The following is a 16281-nucleotide window of genomic DNA, read 5'->3' as shown; positions in this document are numbered from 1 at the left end:
AGAAAGTTCATAATTAAATGTAGTCAATGTATTGTTTAACCTCGAAGTCAGGCTATTTGTGACCTCAATGAAAGATGCCACTGAGAGCAAAGTCTCGTGATTATTTAAGCTTAAGAGCTTAATGCAAAATGGATTCCTCATTGTCTCTTGATCGCCATAAGAATATCCTTCAGAATTGTAAGAACTAGATTGTGTCAATGAGATTGGAATTAAATCCACCGTAGCTCATTCAAGTTTTGCTCTGTAGTTCAATGACCTATGGTGGGTCTGGTACCCATGAATTATGATGCACTTAATTCCGTTCTCCTTAGACTAAGAGGGAGAGACAATCCATGTTCCTACGTCCTGTAAGAGGTTGCTGTGTTGGGTGAAATTCTCAGTGCTGAAATGGAGAAAAGCACTTGTGGTCTAAATAATAAACTGAAGATACCTCAGGCTAAACTTAATGTGAGAAATAATTACTTTAATGAGCCATCGGTTACAGAATAGATTACAACCCGCCATGAAGCTGTTAATCAGTGGTGAGCTGTTCAAGGCCTCTGCTCACTGTTGGTGTTCATCTGTCTCTGCTGTCCCTCTTTTTTATATTCTGTACATTAAATATATAAAGAATTACCAACATAATGGAGTTTGTGTCAATGTATTTAATCCCTTAGTTATGTACAGCTTGTCAACTAATGATTCACTATTCTATATGTAACAGTGTTGGTCAGCATCTCCATTAATATTGCATTCAATTACAATCTATGTACTGGAATAAATTAAAATCTATTTTCTCTCAATGTTATCCAATTTAAACTGAGACCAGACAGTGAGTCCTAAGGGAGTATAAAAGTATAAGGCTGCTATAGCAATGTATAACATGATGGAGAACAGTGGTTGTGTTGTTTAACACTCTCATTCTTTACCCTTTTTCCTGCAGCGAGGCAGTGTGGGAGAACATGGCCAGGATGTGTGTGAAGACACGACGGTTGGATGTGGCCAAGGTGTGTCTGGGGAACATGGGCCATGCCAGGGGAGCCAGAGCCCTACGAGAGGCTGAACAGGAGCCAGAACTGGATGCGAGAGTGGCCATGCTGGCAGTACAGTTGGGAATGCTGGTATGTAACAGATGCTACCTGGGGCTCATGGTAAAATACACTTTTCTAATTTTTTTAAGTTCATTCTTGAGATGTGAACGTAACCAACAAGGTCAGAATTTATTGCTCATCCTTAATTTCCCTTGAGAAGGTGATGATGAATCACCTTCTTGAACTGCTGCAATTCATGTGGTGTAGGTATACCCACAGTTCTGTTTGGGATGGAGTTCCAGGATTTGAAACCAGCGACAGTGAAGGAGCGGTGATATTGTTCCAAGTCAGGATAATGTGTGGCTTGGAGGGGAATTTGCAGATGGTGGTGTTCCCATGTGTCTGCTGCTCTTGTTCTTCTAGGTGATTGAGGTTACAGGTTTGGAAGGTGCTGTCAAAGGAGCCTTAGTGAGATGCTGCATTATAAATGGTACATGCTGCTGCCACTATGTGCAGGTGATGGATGGGGTGCTGATCAAGTGGGCTGCTTTGTCCTATGTGATGTTGAGCTTCTTGGAGCTGCACTCATTTAGGCAAGTGGGCTGTATTCCATCACACTCCTACCTTGTGCCTCAGGTGTCCCTTTGTCGTTTCCAGTGTCAAGGCCGATGCCATCCTATTTTATTCCTATTCAACTTTTCTACAGCTGTTTGATACAACTGAGTGACTTGCAAAGCCATTTCAGAGGGAAGTTAAGAGTCAATCACATTGCTGTGGGTCAGAAGTCACATACAGGACAAACCAGGTAAGGATGGCAGATTTCGTCCCCTGAAGGACATTAGTGAACCAGATGGGTTTTTATGACAGTCTTGTAGTTTCATGATCGCTATGAATGAGACTCTCATTTTATTCCAGATTTATTAATTGAATTTAAATTCCCCAGCTGTCATGGTGGGTTTGAACTCATGCCTCGGGAGCATTTGTCCAGGTCTCTGGATTACTAGTTTAGCAACATTAGGACTATGCTACTGTCCCCAATCTCATCTAATACCCACGGCCAGCCTTTTATTCAGCTGGTGGAGTGATTTTGAGGATCAATACCGTTGCATTTGATAAATTAAATATACAGATCACCCTTGCAATCCCAGTACCACTGGGCTGTGTACATAAGTGTCATTCACAAGACATTGCAGCCTCTATGGAGGTGAAACATATTCAGTGAATTTTATGGTATAGTATGCTGTGATTCAAGGTGGGCAAGCAGCTGATTAGTTATTTTCTTGTTTGTGTCTTTGCAGGAGGATGCAGAGAGGCTTTACAGAAACTGTAAGCGGTTTGACCTCCTTACCAAGTTTTACCAGGCCTCAGGACAGTGGCAGAAGGCCATTGAAAATGCTGAGGGATTTGACAGGGTCCATCTGAGAACAACATACTACAATTACGCCAAACACTTGGAAGCGCTAGGGGACCATCACCTCGCACTCAGCCAGTAAGTGTGTACAAATGGAAAGGTGCGTAAGGGAGGGGCGTTAGGGATGACTGAGGATTGGACTAGGGTATCATGGAGGGAACAGTCCCTATGGAATGCTGAAAGGGGAGGCAGAGGAAAATGCATTTGGTGGTTGCATCATGCTGGAGCTGGCGGAAATGGCGGACAAAGATCCATTGAATACGGAGGCTGGTGAGATGGAAGGTGAAGACAAGGGGAACCCTATTATGGATCTAGCTGGGAGGGAAAGGGGTGAGAGCAGAAGTGTGTGAAATGGATTGGACGCACCCTTAATATTCCTTCCTTCCCTATGACACCTTTCTGTGCAAGTGTAGGAGATGCAACACCTAATCTTTCACTTCCTCCCTTCTCACTGTCCAAGGCTTCAAACGCTCCTTCCAAGTGAAACAGCGATTAATTTGTATTTCTTCCAAATTAGTATACTGTATTTGGTGCTCACAATTTGCTCTCCTCTACAGTGGGTGATCCCTTTGCAGAACATTTCCATTCGGTCCACAAGCACGACCCCAAGCTTCTGGTTGCTTATCATTATAATTCTCCACCTTGATCCCATGCTGACCTTTCTACCCATGACCTGTTATACTATCCCAATGAAGTACAATGCAAGCTTAACTTGGCACACTGTTGCCTCATGAATTCAACATTGAATTCAACAACTTCACACGATAACCTCTGCTTCTATCTTGCTCGAGGTGTTTTCGTCCCCCTTTTTTTTTGTTGGGTCAGTCTTCATCTTGTTTCATTATTTCTTCATGTTGCATTTGGATGGTTTTTATGCAGCCATTCACACCTCATTTGGACACAATCTTTGTTTCTTTATTATATTCATTACCACTCTCTTTGGCCTCTACCCTATCATAGACCTTCCCCTTTGTTCTTCCTGACCCCTTACACTGGCTTAAAAACCCTTACATTTCTACCTCTTTTCATTCTGATGAAAGGTTATTGACCTGAAATGTTAACTCTGTTTCTCTCCACAGATGCTGACTGACCTGCTGAGCTTGTCTAGCTTTTTTTTGTTCCTATTTCAGATTTCCAGCATCCACAGTATTTTATTTTTGTCATGGTTACAATTATTTAAATTCTCAAACAATTAGCTCTTTGGCTCTTTTTAATCAAATTACAACTGGAGGCACCTTGTGCTGAATTGTGTTTAGACAGATGCTCAACAGCTGGGTTGAGACATGTGGGAGCCTTAAAGCTGCTAGAAAGGGACATCTAACCTACTATTTTAGACTGATTTAATGTAGCTGCACAATGCTTTAACAAAAATTGGTGAAACCTTTTTGTAGGGTTGTGAGATCCATGTTCCATAAAGTGTCTCATTTTTACATCCCAACAGTTATGAAAAGTCAGACACACACCGATTTGAGGTACCAAGGATGCTCCTAGAAGATCTACAAACGCTTGAAATATATGTCAACAAAACAAAGGACAAGTGAGTGCCAGAGAGGTTGCAATTACTGAGCAGATGCTGTGACTAAAGCGATGTTGGGCAGTCATTTGTTACAGATTGAGTCTGTTTTATAAATAGAGGTGTAAAGTAGCAGAATAAAGAGGTAACAATTTTTTTTTTAAGGCAGTGGTTAGATCACAAAAATACCACTTAAGTTTTGACCACCCCAAATATTAAGGATATTAAGGCCATAGACAGTGTAGAATGTTGTTTCACCAGGTTGACACCAGGAATAGGAAACAATTGTTATAAAGAGAGACTTGGCCTATTTGGGCTGATTTCCACTGGGCCAAAAAAGATTGAGAAGATTTAACAAGGTTTCTTTTTGCAACATAAAATATTTTGATACAGTGAATAGGAAAATTCTTCTAGCATATGAATAGGAGTAGGCCATTCAGCCCTTAAACTACTTTATTAAATTATGACTGATTTGTCACTCAATTCCATATACCCACCTATGCTCTATATCCTTCGATAATCTTACCCTACAAATATCTATCAGTCTCAGTCTTGAACATTTCAGTTGACCCATCAGGCTTTTGGAGAAGAGAGTTACAGATTTCCACTACTCTTCTTGTGAAAACATGCTTCCTGGTTTCACTCCTGAATGGATTAATTCTAATTTGAAGATGTACCCTCTTGATGTACATTCCTCCACCAGAGAAGTTAGTTTTTCTATCTATCCTATCAAATCCCATTATCATGTAAACCAGACACAGTAATGCAGTGGTTATGTTATTGGTCTAATAATCTAGAGTTCTAGACGAATAATCCAGATCAAATCACATGATGGCAGATTGAGAATTTGAATTGGGATTTTAAAAATCTGAAAATAATATACTGCCTTGTAAGCCATAAACCAGTGCAGCTAAGGATGTACAATAAATACTGATCATTTCAGCGATGCCCAAATCCCAAGAATGAAATTTTAAAAAGAAACTCTCTCCTTCCCTTCTTATTTAATGGAGTGAAGCTTGCAATTTTGTAAACCATAGGCGCAATTCCTAAATCTAGAGAGCTTTGGAAAATTCTGGCTAACAACGTCTGTATTTTCCTCAACTATTTCTTTAAATGCCCTTTGTAGAGACCATCAGGTCCAAGAGGTTTTGCTTTCTTATAATCTCATTTTTTTCCCCATTATCAACTTTTTGCTCTTATTAAATACACTATTTTCCTTCCCTTGACTTATTTTTAAGTCCCCTTGTACCACTGATATTTTGACTTTGTTTTTCACTGTGAAAGCTGATTTTTAAAATTCATTTATGGGATGTGGGCCTCGCTGGCTAGGCCAGCATTTATTGCCCATCCTAATTGCCCTCAAGAAGGTGGTGTTGAGCTGCCATCTTGAACCACTGCAGCTCCTGTGGTGTAGGTACATCCACACTGCTGTTAGGGGGGGAGTTCCAGGATTTTGACCCAGTGACAGTGAAGGAGCGGCGATATATTTCCAAGTCAGGATGGTGAGTGGCTTGGAAGGGAACTTCCAGATCATGGTATTCCCATGTGTCTGCTGCTCTTGTCCTTCTAGATGGTAGCAATCGTGGGTTTGGAAGATGCTGCCGAAGAAATCTTGGTGAGTTGCTGCAGTGCATCCTGTAGCTGGTACATACTGCCGCCACTGTTTGTCAGTGTGAGGGAGTGAATGTTTGTGAAAGGGGTGCCAATCAAGTGGGCTGTTTTGTCCTGGATGGTGTCAAGCTTCTTGAGTGTCATCCAGGCAAGTAGAGAGTATTCCATCACACTCCTGACTTGTGCCTTGTAGATGGTGGACAGCCTTTGGGAGTCAGGAGGTGAATTACTCGCCTCAGGGTTCCTAGCCTCTGACCTGCTCTTGTAGCCACAGTATTTATGTGGCTCGTCAGTTCAGTTTGTGGTCAATGGTAACTCAATACTCAGTTAACAAATCTGCATTTTCTTATTGTTAATTATAGCAGGTGATTTCTTAAGATGTTAAGCCATTAGCTCAGTATGTGGTCTTACTGGGCTCTGTTCATAGCTGGTGTCAGCAGAGCCACTGTGCTGAGTTCTTACTTTGTCCTTGTTGATCACAGGAGCTTGTGGAAATGGTGGGCCCAGTACTTGGAAAGTCAAGCAGACATGGACTCTGCTTTGAAATATTATGAGAAAGCACAAGACTATCTCTCCCTTGTCCGTGTTCATTGTTACCTCGGCAATACACAAAAGGTAAGAAAGGGGAAGGCATTGACACCGAAGAAGGGAAAAGTGTTCACCCTGACGAGCCACATCCCACAACTGACGTTTCAACGGCCCTGGAAGCTTAGGGATAGCAGTGTTCTGTATAGTAGCATTATCTGAACACATGAGGACAGGCGTTTCTGCGGTCATAGACGTGACTCCAGGATGGTATGTTACAGGGTCAAGGATGTCACTGAATGGCTGCAGGGCATTCTAAAGGAGGAGGCCAAACAGATAGAGATTGTGGTACATATTGGTACCAACAACATAGGTAGAAAGAGGGATGAGGTCCTGCAAGCAGAACTTAGGGAGCTAGAAAACAGATTAAAAAAACAGGACCTCAAAGGTAGTAATCTCTGGATTACTTCTGGTGCCATGCACTAGTGAGTATAGAAATAGGAGGTTAGTCCAGATGAATGCGTAGCTGGAGAGATGATGCAGGAGGAAGGGCTTTAGATTTCTGGGACATTGGGACCGTTTCTGGGGGTGGTGGGACCTGTACAAGGCAGACAGGTTGCACCTGAACTGGAATGGGACAAACATCCTTGCGGGGAGGTTTGCTAGTGCTGTTGGGGAGGGTTTAAACTAACTTGGCAGGGGGATGGGATCCTGAGAGGAGGTTCAGCAGGGGGAAATGCACAGCCAAAATTAGAACAGAGAGCAAGTGAGTCTGGAAGGCATAGAAATTATAAGTCAGTTAAGATACAAGGGAGTTTAGCAATGTTGGATGTTTTTTTTTCTTAATGCAAGGAGTCTGACGAATAAGGCAGATGAGTTGAGGGCACAAATTAACACATGGAAGTATGATGTCATTGCTGTACAGAGACATGGTTGAGAAAGGGGCAAGATTGACAGCTCAATATTCCAGGATATAGGGTCTTCAGGCGAGACAGGGAAGAAGGTAAAAGAGGAGGGGGTATCGCAATAAATCGCAAGGAATCAATTACAGCAGTAAGGAGGGATGACATCTTAGAAGGCTCCTCAAATGAAGCCATATGGGTAGAACTGAAAAACAAAAAAAGGAGCAATCACATTGCTGGGAATGTACCTTAGGCCCTCAAACAGTAAGAGAGAAATAGAAGAGCAGATATGTAGGCAAATTTCAGAGAAGTGTAAAAATAATAGGGTAGTAATAGTGGGGGATTTCAACTTCCCCAACATTAACTAGGTTAGCCATAGTGTGATAGGTTTAGAGGGAGCAGAATTCTTAAAATGCATTACATCCAGGAAAGCCTTTTAAGCCAGTATATAGAAGGTCCTACAGTGGTCCTGGACTTAATTTTAGGGAATGAAACTGGGCAAGCGGTAGAGGTGTCAGTGGGGGAGCATTTTGCAGATAGTGATCATAACTGTGTTAGATCCAAGGTTGTTATGGAAAAGGACAAGGATGGGCCAGAAATCAGAGTTCTAAATTGGGGGAAGGCCGATTTTAATAGGATCAGATATGATTTGGCCAGAGTGGATTGGGAGCAGCTACTTTTAGGTAAATCTGTGTCAGAGCAGTGGGACTCACTCAAGAAGGAGATAGGGAGAGTACAGGGCCAACATATTCCAGTAAAGACAAGGGGTGGGGCCAAGGAACCTTGGCTGTCGAGGGATATACAAGATTGGATAAAGAGAAAAAGGGAGGCTTATGGCAGATACCGAGGGCTCTAAACAGTGGAAGTCCTAGAGGAGTATAGAATGTGTAGGGGGGAACTTAAAAAGGAAATTAGGAGAGCAAAAAGGTGGCATGAAAAGACATTGGCAGGTAAAATAAAGGAAAATCCAAAGTTAATTTACAAGGACATTAAGAGCAAGAGGATAACTAGGGAAAGAGTAGGGCCCATTAAGGACTAAAGTGGTCATTTGTGGGTGGAGCCGGAAGACGTAGGTAGGGTTCTAAATGAATACTTTGTGTCAGTGTTCACAAGTGAGAGGGATGACGTGGGTATGGAAATCAGGCAGAAGGACTGTGATATAATTAAAAGAAATTAACATAGAAAGGGAGGAGGTTCTAAGTGGCCCGGCAAGCTTAAAAGTAGATAAATCTCCAGGCCCAGATGAAATGTATCCCAGGCTGTTGAGTGAGGCAAGGGAGGAGATAGCAGGGGCACTGCAATAATTTTCATTACCTCGCTTGCTGCAGGAGAGGTGCCAGAGAACTGGAGGACAGCCAATGCAGGACCGTTATTCAAGAAGGGAGATCTACAGACCAGTCAGTCTAACCTCAGTGGTGGGGAAACTATTGGAAGCAATTCTGAGGGACGGAATTAATCTACACTTGCAGAGGCAGGGATTAATCAAGGACAGTCAGCATGGTTTTGTTTAGGGGCGGTCATGTCTGACCAATTTGATTGAATTTTTCAAAGAGACGACCAGGTGTGTAGATGAGGGCAATGCATTTGACGTCGTCTACTTGGACTTCAGCAAGGCTTTTGATAAGGTCCCACATGGGAGACTGATAACGAAGGTAAGAGCCCATGGAATCCAAGGCAATTTGGCAAATTGGATCCAGAATTGGCTGAGTGGCAGGAAGCAGAGGGTGATGTTTTTTGTGACTGGATGCCTGTGTCCAGTGGGGTTCCACAGGGATCGGTGTTCGGTCCCTTGCTGTTTGTGGTATATATAAACGATTTAGACTTGAATGTAGTAGGATTGATCAGTAAGTTCACCAATGACACGAAAATTGGTGGGATGGTAAATAGTGAGGAGGATAGTCTTAGGTTACAGGAGGATATAGGCAAGCTGGCCAGATGGGCTGATCAGTGGCAAATGGAATTTAATCCAGACAAGTGTGAGGTGATGCACTTGGGCAGGGCAAACAAGGCACAGGAATACACAATGAATGGTAGGACCCTGGAAAGTACCGATGATCAGTGGGACCTTGGTGTGCATGTCCACCGGTCCCTTAAGGTAGCGGGACAGGTAGACAAGGTGGTTAAGAAGGCATATGGGATACTTGCCTTTATTTGCTGAGGCATAGAATATAAGAGCAGGGAGGTTATGCTGGAACTGTACAAAATGCTGGTTAGGCCACAGCTAGGGTATTGCGTGCAGTTCTGGAATCCGCATTATAGGAAGGATGTGATTGTCCGGAGGAGATTTACCAGGATGTTGTCTGGGTGGAGAGTTTTAGTTATGAGGAGATAGATTGGATAGATTGAGGTTATTTTCCCTAGAGCAGAGGAGATTGAGGGGGAACATGATTGAGGTGTATAAAACTATGAGGGGCATAGATAGGGTAGACAGGAAGGAACTTTTCCCTTTGGTGGAGGGATCAATAACCAGGGGGCATAGATGTAAGATAAGGGGCAGGAGGTTTAGAAGGAATGTGAGGAAGAACTCTTTTACCAGAGGGTGGTGGGAATCTGGAACTCACTGCCTGAAAGGGTGTTAGAGGCAGAAACCCTCATAACATTTAAGAAGTATTTGGATGTGCACTTGCGATCCTATGGCATACAAGGCCTAGTGCTGGAAAATGGGATTAGAATAATTAGGTACATGTTTGACCAGTGCAGACTCGATGGGCCGAAGGGCCTTTTTCTGTACTGTAGACCTCTATGACTCTATGAGCTCTTTTTAATTATTAGTCCCGTAACTTAGCATATACACATTTTACTCTTCTAAACTCTCTACAATGGACAATATTTTCTTGAGAGGAAGGTGCAAAACTGAGTTTGGGGACACAGGGTCATACAGCCTTTTATGGTCATATGGTTAGATTCCCTTGTAACAGCTTTCCAGTGGTTCTGTATTTCAGGTGAGATGTTAGCTCAAGGCCCTGTCTGCCTGTTCCAGTTTTTCAGATAGAGATCCCATGGCACAGCTCAAAGAGCAGAGAGTCCCCTTGGTGTCTTAGCCGGCATTCTTTCCTCAACAAATGCCACAAAGTGTTCCGATTAGCTGATCATTCATCTCATTTCAAGCAGATGCTTATGACCCCCTGTTGCCATACAAATATATGACAAAAATCCATATGTACTGGTATATTTGAATCTCACAATTGTCATAAAAGCTGTGATCATGAAAATTTGTATTATGTGTGAATTATATAGAAGTAAATAAATTTTCTGTTTTGGGACATTACTATGAACAGACTGGCTGGCTGCCATGTTTGCCTACATAACAATGACTGCATTTAAGAAGTAATCCATTAGTTCTAACATTCTTTGGGACGTGTTGGGGATGTGGCATGGAATTAGATTCTATGTATATTTTTTTCCTTAATCACACATAAGTCCTTTCTTAGCCTTTGCCAATAGACACACAGTCACCATGTGATGGTTATTGTTTCCTGTGTGTGTAGATTTCCATGCATTATTCACAAAATCCCAGGTGCCATCTATTTGAGTGGATTCTTTGAATGTTATTAGCCCCTTTTAAATTCATCATTTGCATGTTCAATTTTGCAAAATCAGAAAATTTTACTGTGTGCTGAGGATTTTGTAAGCATCAAAATGTGGAACTGTGCTTGTCACCATCACCTCATACAGCCTGTACGCTTCCTCTTCTCAATACCAAGCTGGCCTTCAGTCCTGCAGCTAATTTACTCTTACTTCCATGAGCCTAATTGTTAAAAGTCTCATGTAGAAATCCTTTGCCAATTTTTGGGGTATCAATGAAAATTGTGGATAACTCGCATCATTTCATTTTGTTACCTCCTTAATGAGCTCTAAATTGTGCAGTTTGAATCTATTGCTTCAATGTTCACTTTGTCTGCTCCTGATGGATTATTTTACCTGTTTGGAGTCTGTTCTTCTATATGTTACTCTTCACCCATTGGGAGTTCGACCTTCTCTGTGTTACTTTTCATATCGAGAGAGTAACTGACTTATGTGCTTCATTATAAACATAACTTCCTATATCCTGTATCCCTATCCCTGACCATTGTCTGAAATTGAATCAGACCATTTACAACCTTGGCATCCAACCCATTCACCCATCATCCCTGCTCTGACTCCCAGTGAAGCAACACCTCGATTTTAAAATGCTCCTGGTTTTCCAATCCTTCCATGGCCCAAGTTGTCACCTGTCTTAATGTCTCCTTATGTAGCTCTGTGTTACATTGTGTCTGATAATACTACTATAATTCACTTGGGTCATTTTAAAACATTAAAGGCATACAGCTATATAAATGCAAGTTGTTGATGTTAATTTTATACATTAATCTGGAAGAAAATTTCAAACTCTGCAAGTAAATATTTAGCAGTCTTGGGTGTGCTTTGTGCATTGCTAAAATGATGCCATTGGTGAAATTACATAGATTATAGACTGTGATTGTCTTTTAAAGGCCTCTGAAATTGCCAATGAAACAGGGAATCATGCAGCCTCTTATCATCTGGCTCGTCAGTATGAGGCTCGGGATGATGTTAAACAGGCCATTCACTTCTACACCCGTGCACAGGCCTACAACAATGCAATTCGGCTCTGCAAGGTAAACACTATCATTGATCGTTCAATCATATTCTTTAGTTCTGTTCCTGCAATCAGAACTAAATACGCTCCTTTTGTCTTTCGTCATTTTCTCTGTTGAATGAAGTTCAGCCCTGTGAGTCCTACTTTGTAGTTTTAAACCTCTAAATTCTGCCATCAACCTTCAAGTCCTCACCAACGTAAGAAATAGGATCTGGAGTTGATCATTTAGTCATTTGAGCCTGCTCCGCCATTCAATAAGATCTTCTATCTCAACTCCACTTTCCTGCACTTCATTCTCGTAGTACCCAAAAAAATCTATCAACCTTTGTCGTGAATATACTTAATGACTTTCCATTCACAGTTCTCTGGGCTACAGAATTCCAAGGATTCACATCCCTTTGAGTAAAGAAATTTTTCTTCATCTCAGTCATAAATGATCAACCCCTTATTCTAAGACACCATGTTCTACATTCCCCAGGGGAAAGATTTTCTTAGAATCTACCCTGTCAAGTCCCTTAAGAATTTTATAAGCTTCAACTAGATCACCTCTGTCTTGTAAACTTCAGGAAATGTAGGCCTGGTCCACTTGATCAATGCCCTCATCCCAGAACCAGTCTAGTGAACGTTGGTTGCATCCCTCTACGATACATATATCCTTCCTTGGGTAAAAACTACACATATTACTCCAATGCGCTGTGTAATTGTAGTAAGATTTGTTTACTCTTATACTCCAATTCTTTTATAAAAAATGCAGACATACCAGTTGCCTTCCTAATTGTTTGCTGTATTTGCATGTTATCAATGTTGGGTGTAACTCTTCATAGGAGTGAGTTTAAACTTCATCAGTGGTCACCTAACTGATTTCTCAAATCTTAATCATATGTTAGGCCAGGATTTGGAAGCAAATGTTTATAATTAAAAGTCTATAATATGTTACCCGTCTAAGCTTTCACCTCTTAAGAGTGCATCATAATTTGTGCACAAAGCTTTCTACTGTCACATTAATAACAGCCATCGATCACTCAAAAATAGAGCGAAAAGCCAAGCAACAACCAACAACTATCACAAACCAACCAATTACCTGAAAGGGTTTTCTTCAAGTACTTTGAGTGGCCACTGCCTGTGAATTTTAATGGAAGTGTGCAATGCAGTTGATACTACAGTGTCCTGTCATACTTCCTACGTTTTTGTTTAAATCCAGGCCAATTCATGGGATGAAAGTCTCCTCTAGAAAGGGAACCGATAGAACATGAATTTGGTGACTCCCAGTCAGCACATATCCAGAGCCCCAGACTGGCCATAATTTATTGCAAATATGTAGTTCGCCTCACTAAACATAAAAACATACCAAAAAATGGGCATACACATCCATGCGTTCTGAATATTCAAATTAGATTTATTGTTTTACTACATTAGTGAGAAATAGAGCATATTAATAGCTGGACTCTGTGAACCCATCGTTATTCAGGACAGTGGCCTAGATGATCATCTGATGAACCTGTCTCTCCTGAGCTCCCCAGAGGACATGATGGAGGCAGCCCGTTACTATGAAGAGAAAGGACTCCAAATGGATCGTGCTGTGATGCTGTATCATAAGGTATGCGTGAACCTTTCACACTCCACTGCTGATGTATTTACCTTAAATAAAGTCTCTGTATTTTAGTAATACCTTATTCTGTCCCTCAAGTGGAAAGGGCATTAGTGGCTCTGGTACTTCTGGTAAAGGGATTATGGTGGTTACCCTTCTCTTTCCCCAGAACAGGGCCTCAGTTGGTGGTTACCCTAGGTGACTGAGTGATCCCATCAAAGCAACAAAAAGAACACAGCAATTACCGGGGGGGATTTTTAGGTCAGCATGCGGGTGCGATCGGCGGGCCCAAGAGCGGCAAGGGAACAGACCGCCAACCACGATCAGCCCCCGAATGCAATTTCACACTGGCTGGCCAGTTAACGTCCAGCCAGTGTGAAGCATGCGCGGAAATGATCAGCACTGCCAGGGTAGGGATGAGAGGAGGGCGGGCGCTGATGTAAGCATATGCCTGGGCAAGTGCTGAATGAAAGCTTCCTGAAGACAGAGAGCTGCCTCAGGGAGCTGAAGACTTTAAAACCAATAAATAAAGTTTTAAAAATCATGAAAAATTGTTTGCACATCACAATCAGTCACCTGAACATATATATGCTAAAAATGCTGTCCATAGATTTTTAATTTTTTAATTTAATAACGGAAACCTCAACCCCCCCCCCCCCCCGCCGGGATGAGGTTTCATGAAAAATGCAAAGTCCGCCTGGCCAATTTGCCCATCCATTAATCATAAGGTTGGACGGACCACAAAAAATTGGAGACAATTACAACTTTAATGACCTTAATAGGCCTCCTAATTGTCGGCGGGCATGTTTCCGACTTTTACACATGCTTGCTGATCAAAATATCACACAAGCGTGAGATGACATCAGGATGCTCACCCGCATCATCACACGTAATTTCGCATCCGTTCAGGTCAGGCGTGCGCCTGCATGCCAACCTAAAAATTCTGCCCCAGATGTTTCTGGAGAGAGGGTTTGAAAAGTATTCTGAGAAGGTGGGTTAATGGATGATAAATGAATAGATTTATAGGACCTGTTGATCTCTTCCTTTGCAAAACATTCTTATGTTCAATACCTCCATCCCCACTCCACCCCAGGCCAATAACAAGCAAAACACTCTCTTCACCCAATCCTTCTATGATGTAAAATTTACCTTTTGGAAAGAAAGAACTTGTGTTAATGTAGCCTTTCTGGACAACCCATCACTGCCAATGAATTACTTCTGAATTGTAATCGCTATTGTAATGCGAACATGTTATGGAACACTCCAAAGAGTGTAGATTAACAATACAGTGTCTTGCTAGGGTGTTGCTGCTTCCTCACGCTGATTGTTGGGACCTGGTGCTGATGGTTGCCTGTTTACTTGCAGGGTGGTCATTTTTCCAAAGCCATTGAATTGGCCTTTGCTACCCAGCAGTTTAATGCTTTGCAACTCATAGCTGAGGAGCTGGATGAGAATTCAGACCCTGCCCTGTTATCTCGGTGTTCTGACTTCTTCATTGAGCACAAGCAGTTTGAAAAGGCAGTGGAACTGTTGGTTACTGCTAAGAAGGTAAGAGCATATTCACTCAAGTAAAGAGCCAGAGAGCCACCTGCTGAGCACCAGTCTGTTCAGCAGGGCTTCAGTTCAATATTGTTTAATCTACCATCTGTTCATACATAAGGCATAATTTTTCAACTTTGCATCATTACAGGGAGCCTTGGCCACCAATTCCACAATATCGGAAATCCTGCTGTGCGGTTGAACAATGGCCCCTACAGCAACTAGGTGTACATTCTAGGGATTGATTTATTTCAAGACTGCAGTGTACCCCTGCATTTTCTCCAAAAGCCATGATTAAAAAACTGCTTTATTTATTTATGTTTACCGATCTGTTAGTTCTTTGTATTTGTAAGGAAAGAAATTGGCAAGGTTTTAACCACACTTGTAAAGCTGCAGGATTCTACATATGGCTCAACACTCATCCTCCATCCATCCACCTGTAACTGTACACCTTCTGTTTTTGGCCAATATTCTTCAAAGAAGGTTTTCTGTGTGGTGCATTTCTTCCCATTATCCATTGTAAGAGGCAGATACTCCAATTCACTCTATCTTTCCTCTGTTAACTCTCCTGCGCCAATTCACAGCAGCTCTTTTACTCCAATAAGAGAGAGAATTCATTTCACCATTTCTTGACAATCTGATTAGCTAGAGTTCATAGAATCTTAAAACATGGAGACCATTCAGCCCAATGTGGACTGTGCTGGCTCTGACAGTGTAGAGGGAGTTTTCCTCTGTACCTAACCCCTGCTATACCAACCGTTGGTGTTAACACTCCTTGCTTAAAAAATTGTGCTCCACGTCCTAGCACTAATATCCCTCACCTTAAAAAGCACAAGGCTGACAAAAACAAAGTGTTATAAAATTGATTTTATCCTCGGTGAAATGCTGCTTTTAATGTTTTTGGGGCTTTTTAAAATTCATTTACGGGATGTGGGTGTTGCTAGCTAGACCAGCATTTATTGCCCATCCCTAATTGCCCTTGAGAAGGTGGTGATGAGTTCCCTTCTTGAACTGCTGCAGTCCCTATGGTGTAGGTACACCTACAGTGCTATTAGGGAGAGAATTCCAGAATTTTGACCCAGCAACAGTGAAGGAACAGCGAGATATTTCCAAGCCAGGATGTAATAAATGTATCAAATGTATTAGGACCTGAGTTAAACCCAAAACACTATTTATTGAGCAGCTTCTTCTGATTTTTTTTAATTACTTGGTATTGCTTGAGCCCTTAAAGTGTCTAGTCTGAGTGGGAGTGGACTGGACATTATTCTTCTCAGTTAGTGAATTGCATGTCACTACATCGTTATCTTCTGATGGTAAGGTGATGTGATGGGGTTTGGCAGAGTTCCTACTGTGACTATTCTTGTGTTTCCTGTTCCAGTACTATGAGGCCCTCCATCTCTGCTTGGAGCAGAACCTGACCATCACGGAGGAAATGGCAGAGAAAATGACTGTGTCTAAAGATTCAAAGGAACTCTCTGAGGATTTCCGCCGTGACCTGCTTGAACGTATTGCTGACTGTTGCATGCGGCAGGGAAATTATCACCTCGCAACCAAAAAATACACACAGGCTGGCAACAAGACCAAG

General features: G+C 42.0%; 1 protein-coding gene across 3 annotated transcripts in view; it reads left to right on the top strand.

The window, feature by feature from the left end:
* The window catches only part of ift140 (intraflagellar transport 140 homolog (Chlamydomonas)), a 140960-nt gene that overhangs the window by 117875 nt on the left and 6804 nt on the right, over positions 1-16281 (top strand). For all 3 annotated transcript variants that reach the window (XM_041206061.1, XM_041206060.1, XM_041206059.1), the window contains 8 exons: positions 923-1100; positions 2309-2499; positions 3863-3958; positions 6028-6160; positions 11445-11588; positions 13038-13166; positions 14523-14705; positions 16075-16281. In XM_041206061.1, the coding sequence (XP_041061995.1) occupies positions 923-1100; positions 2309-2499; positions 3863-3958; positions 6028-6160; positions 11445-11588; positions 13038-13166; positions 14523-14705; positions 16075-16281 (1261 nt within the window). The remainder of the gene's footprint in view (positions 1-922; positions 1101-2308; positions 2500-3862; positions 3959-6027; positions 6161-11444; positions 11589-13037; positions 13167-14522; positions 14706-16074) is intronic.

This window comes from Carcharodon carcharias, chromosome 15 (genome assembly GCF_017639515.1).
Source record: "Carcharodon carcharias isolate sCarCar2 chromosome 15, sCarCar2.pri, whole genome shotgun sequence".
Taxonomy (NCBI): Eukaryota; Metazoa; Chordata; class Chondrichthyes; order Lamniformes; family Lamnidae; genus Carcharodon; species Carcharodon carcharias.
This window is presented reverse-complemented; position numbering and strand designations above follow the sequence as displayed.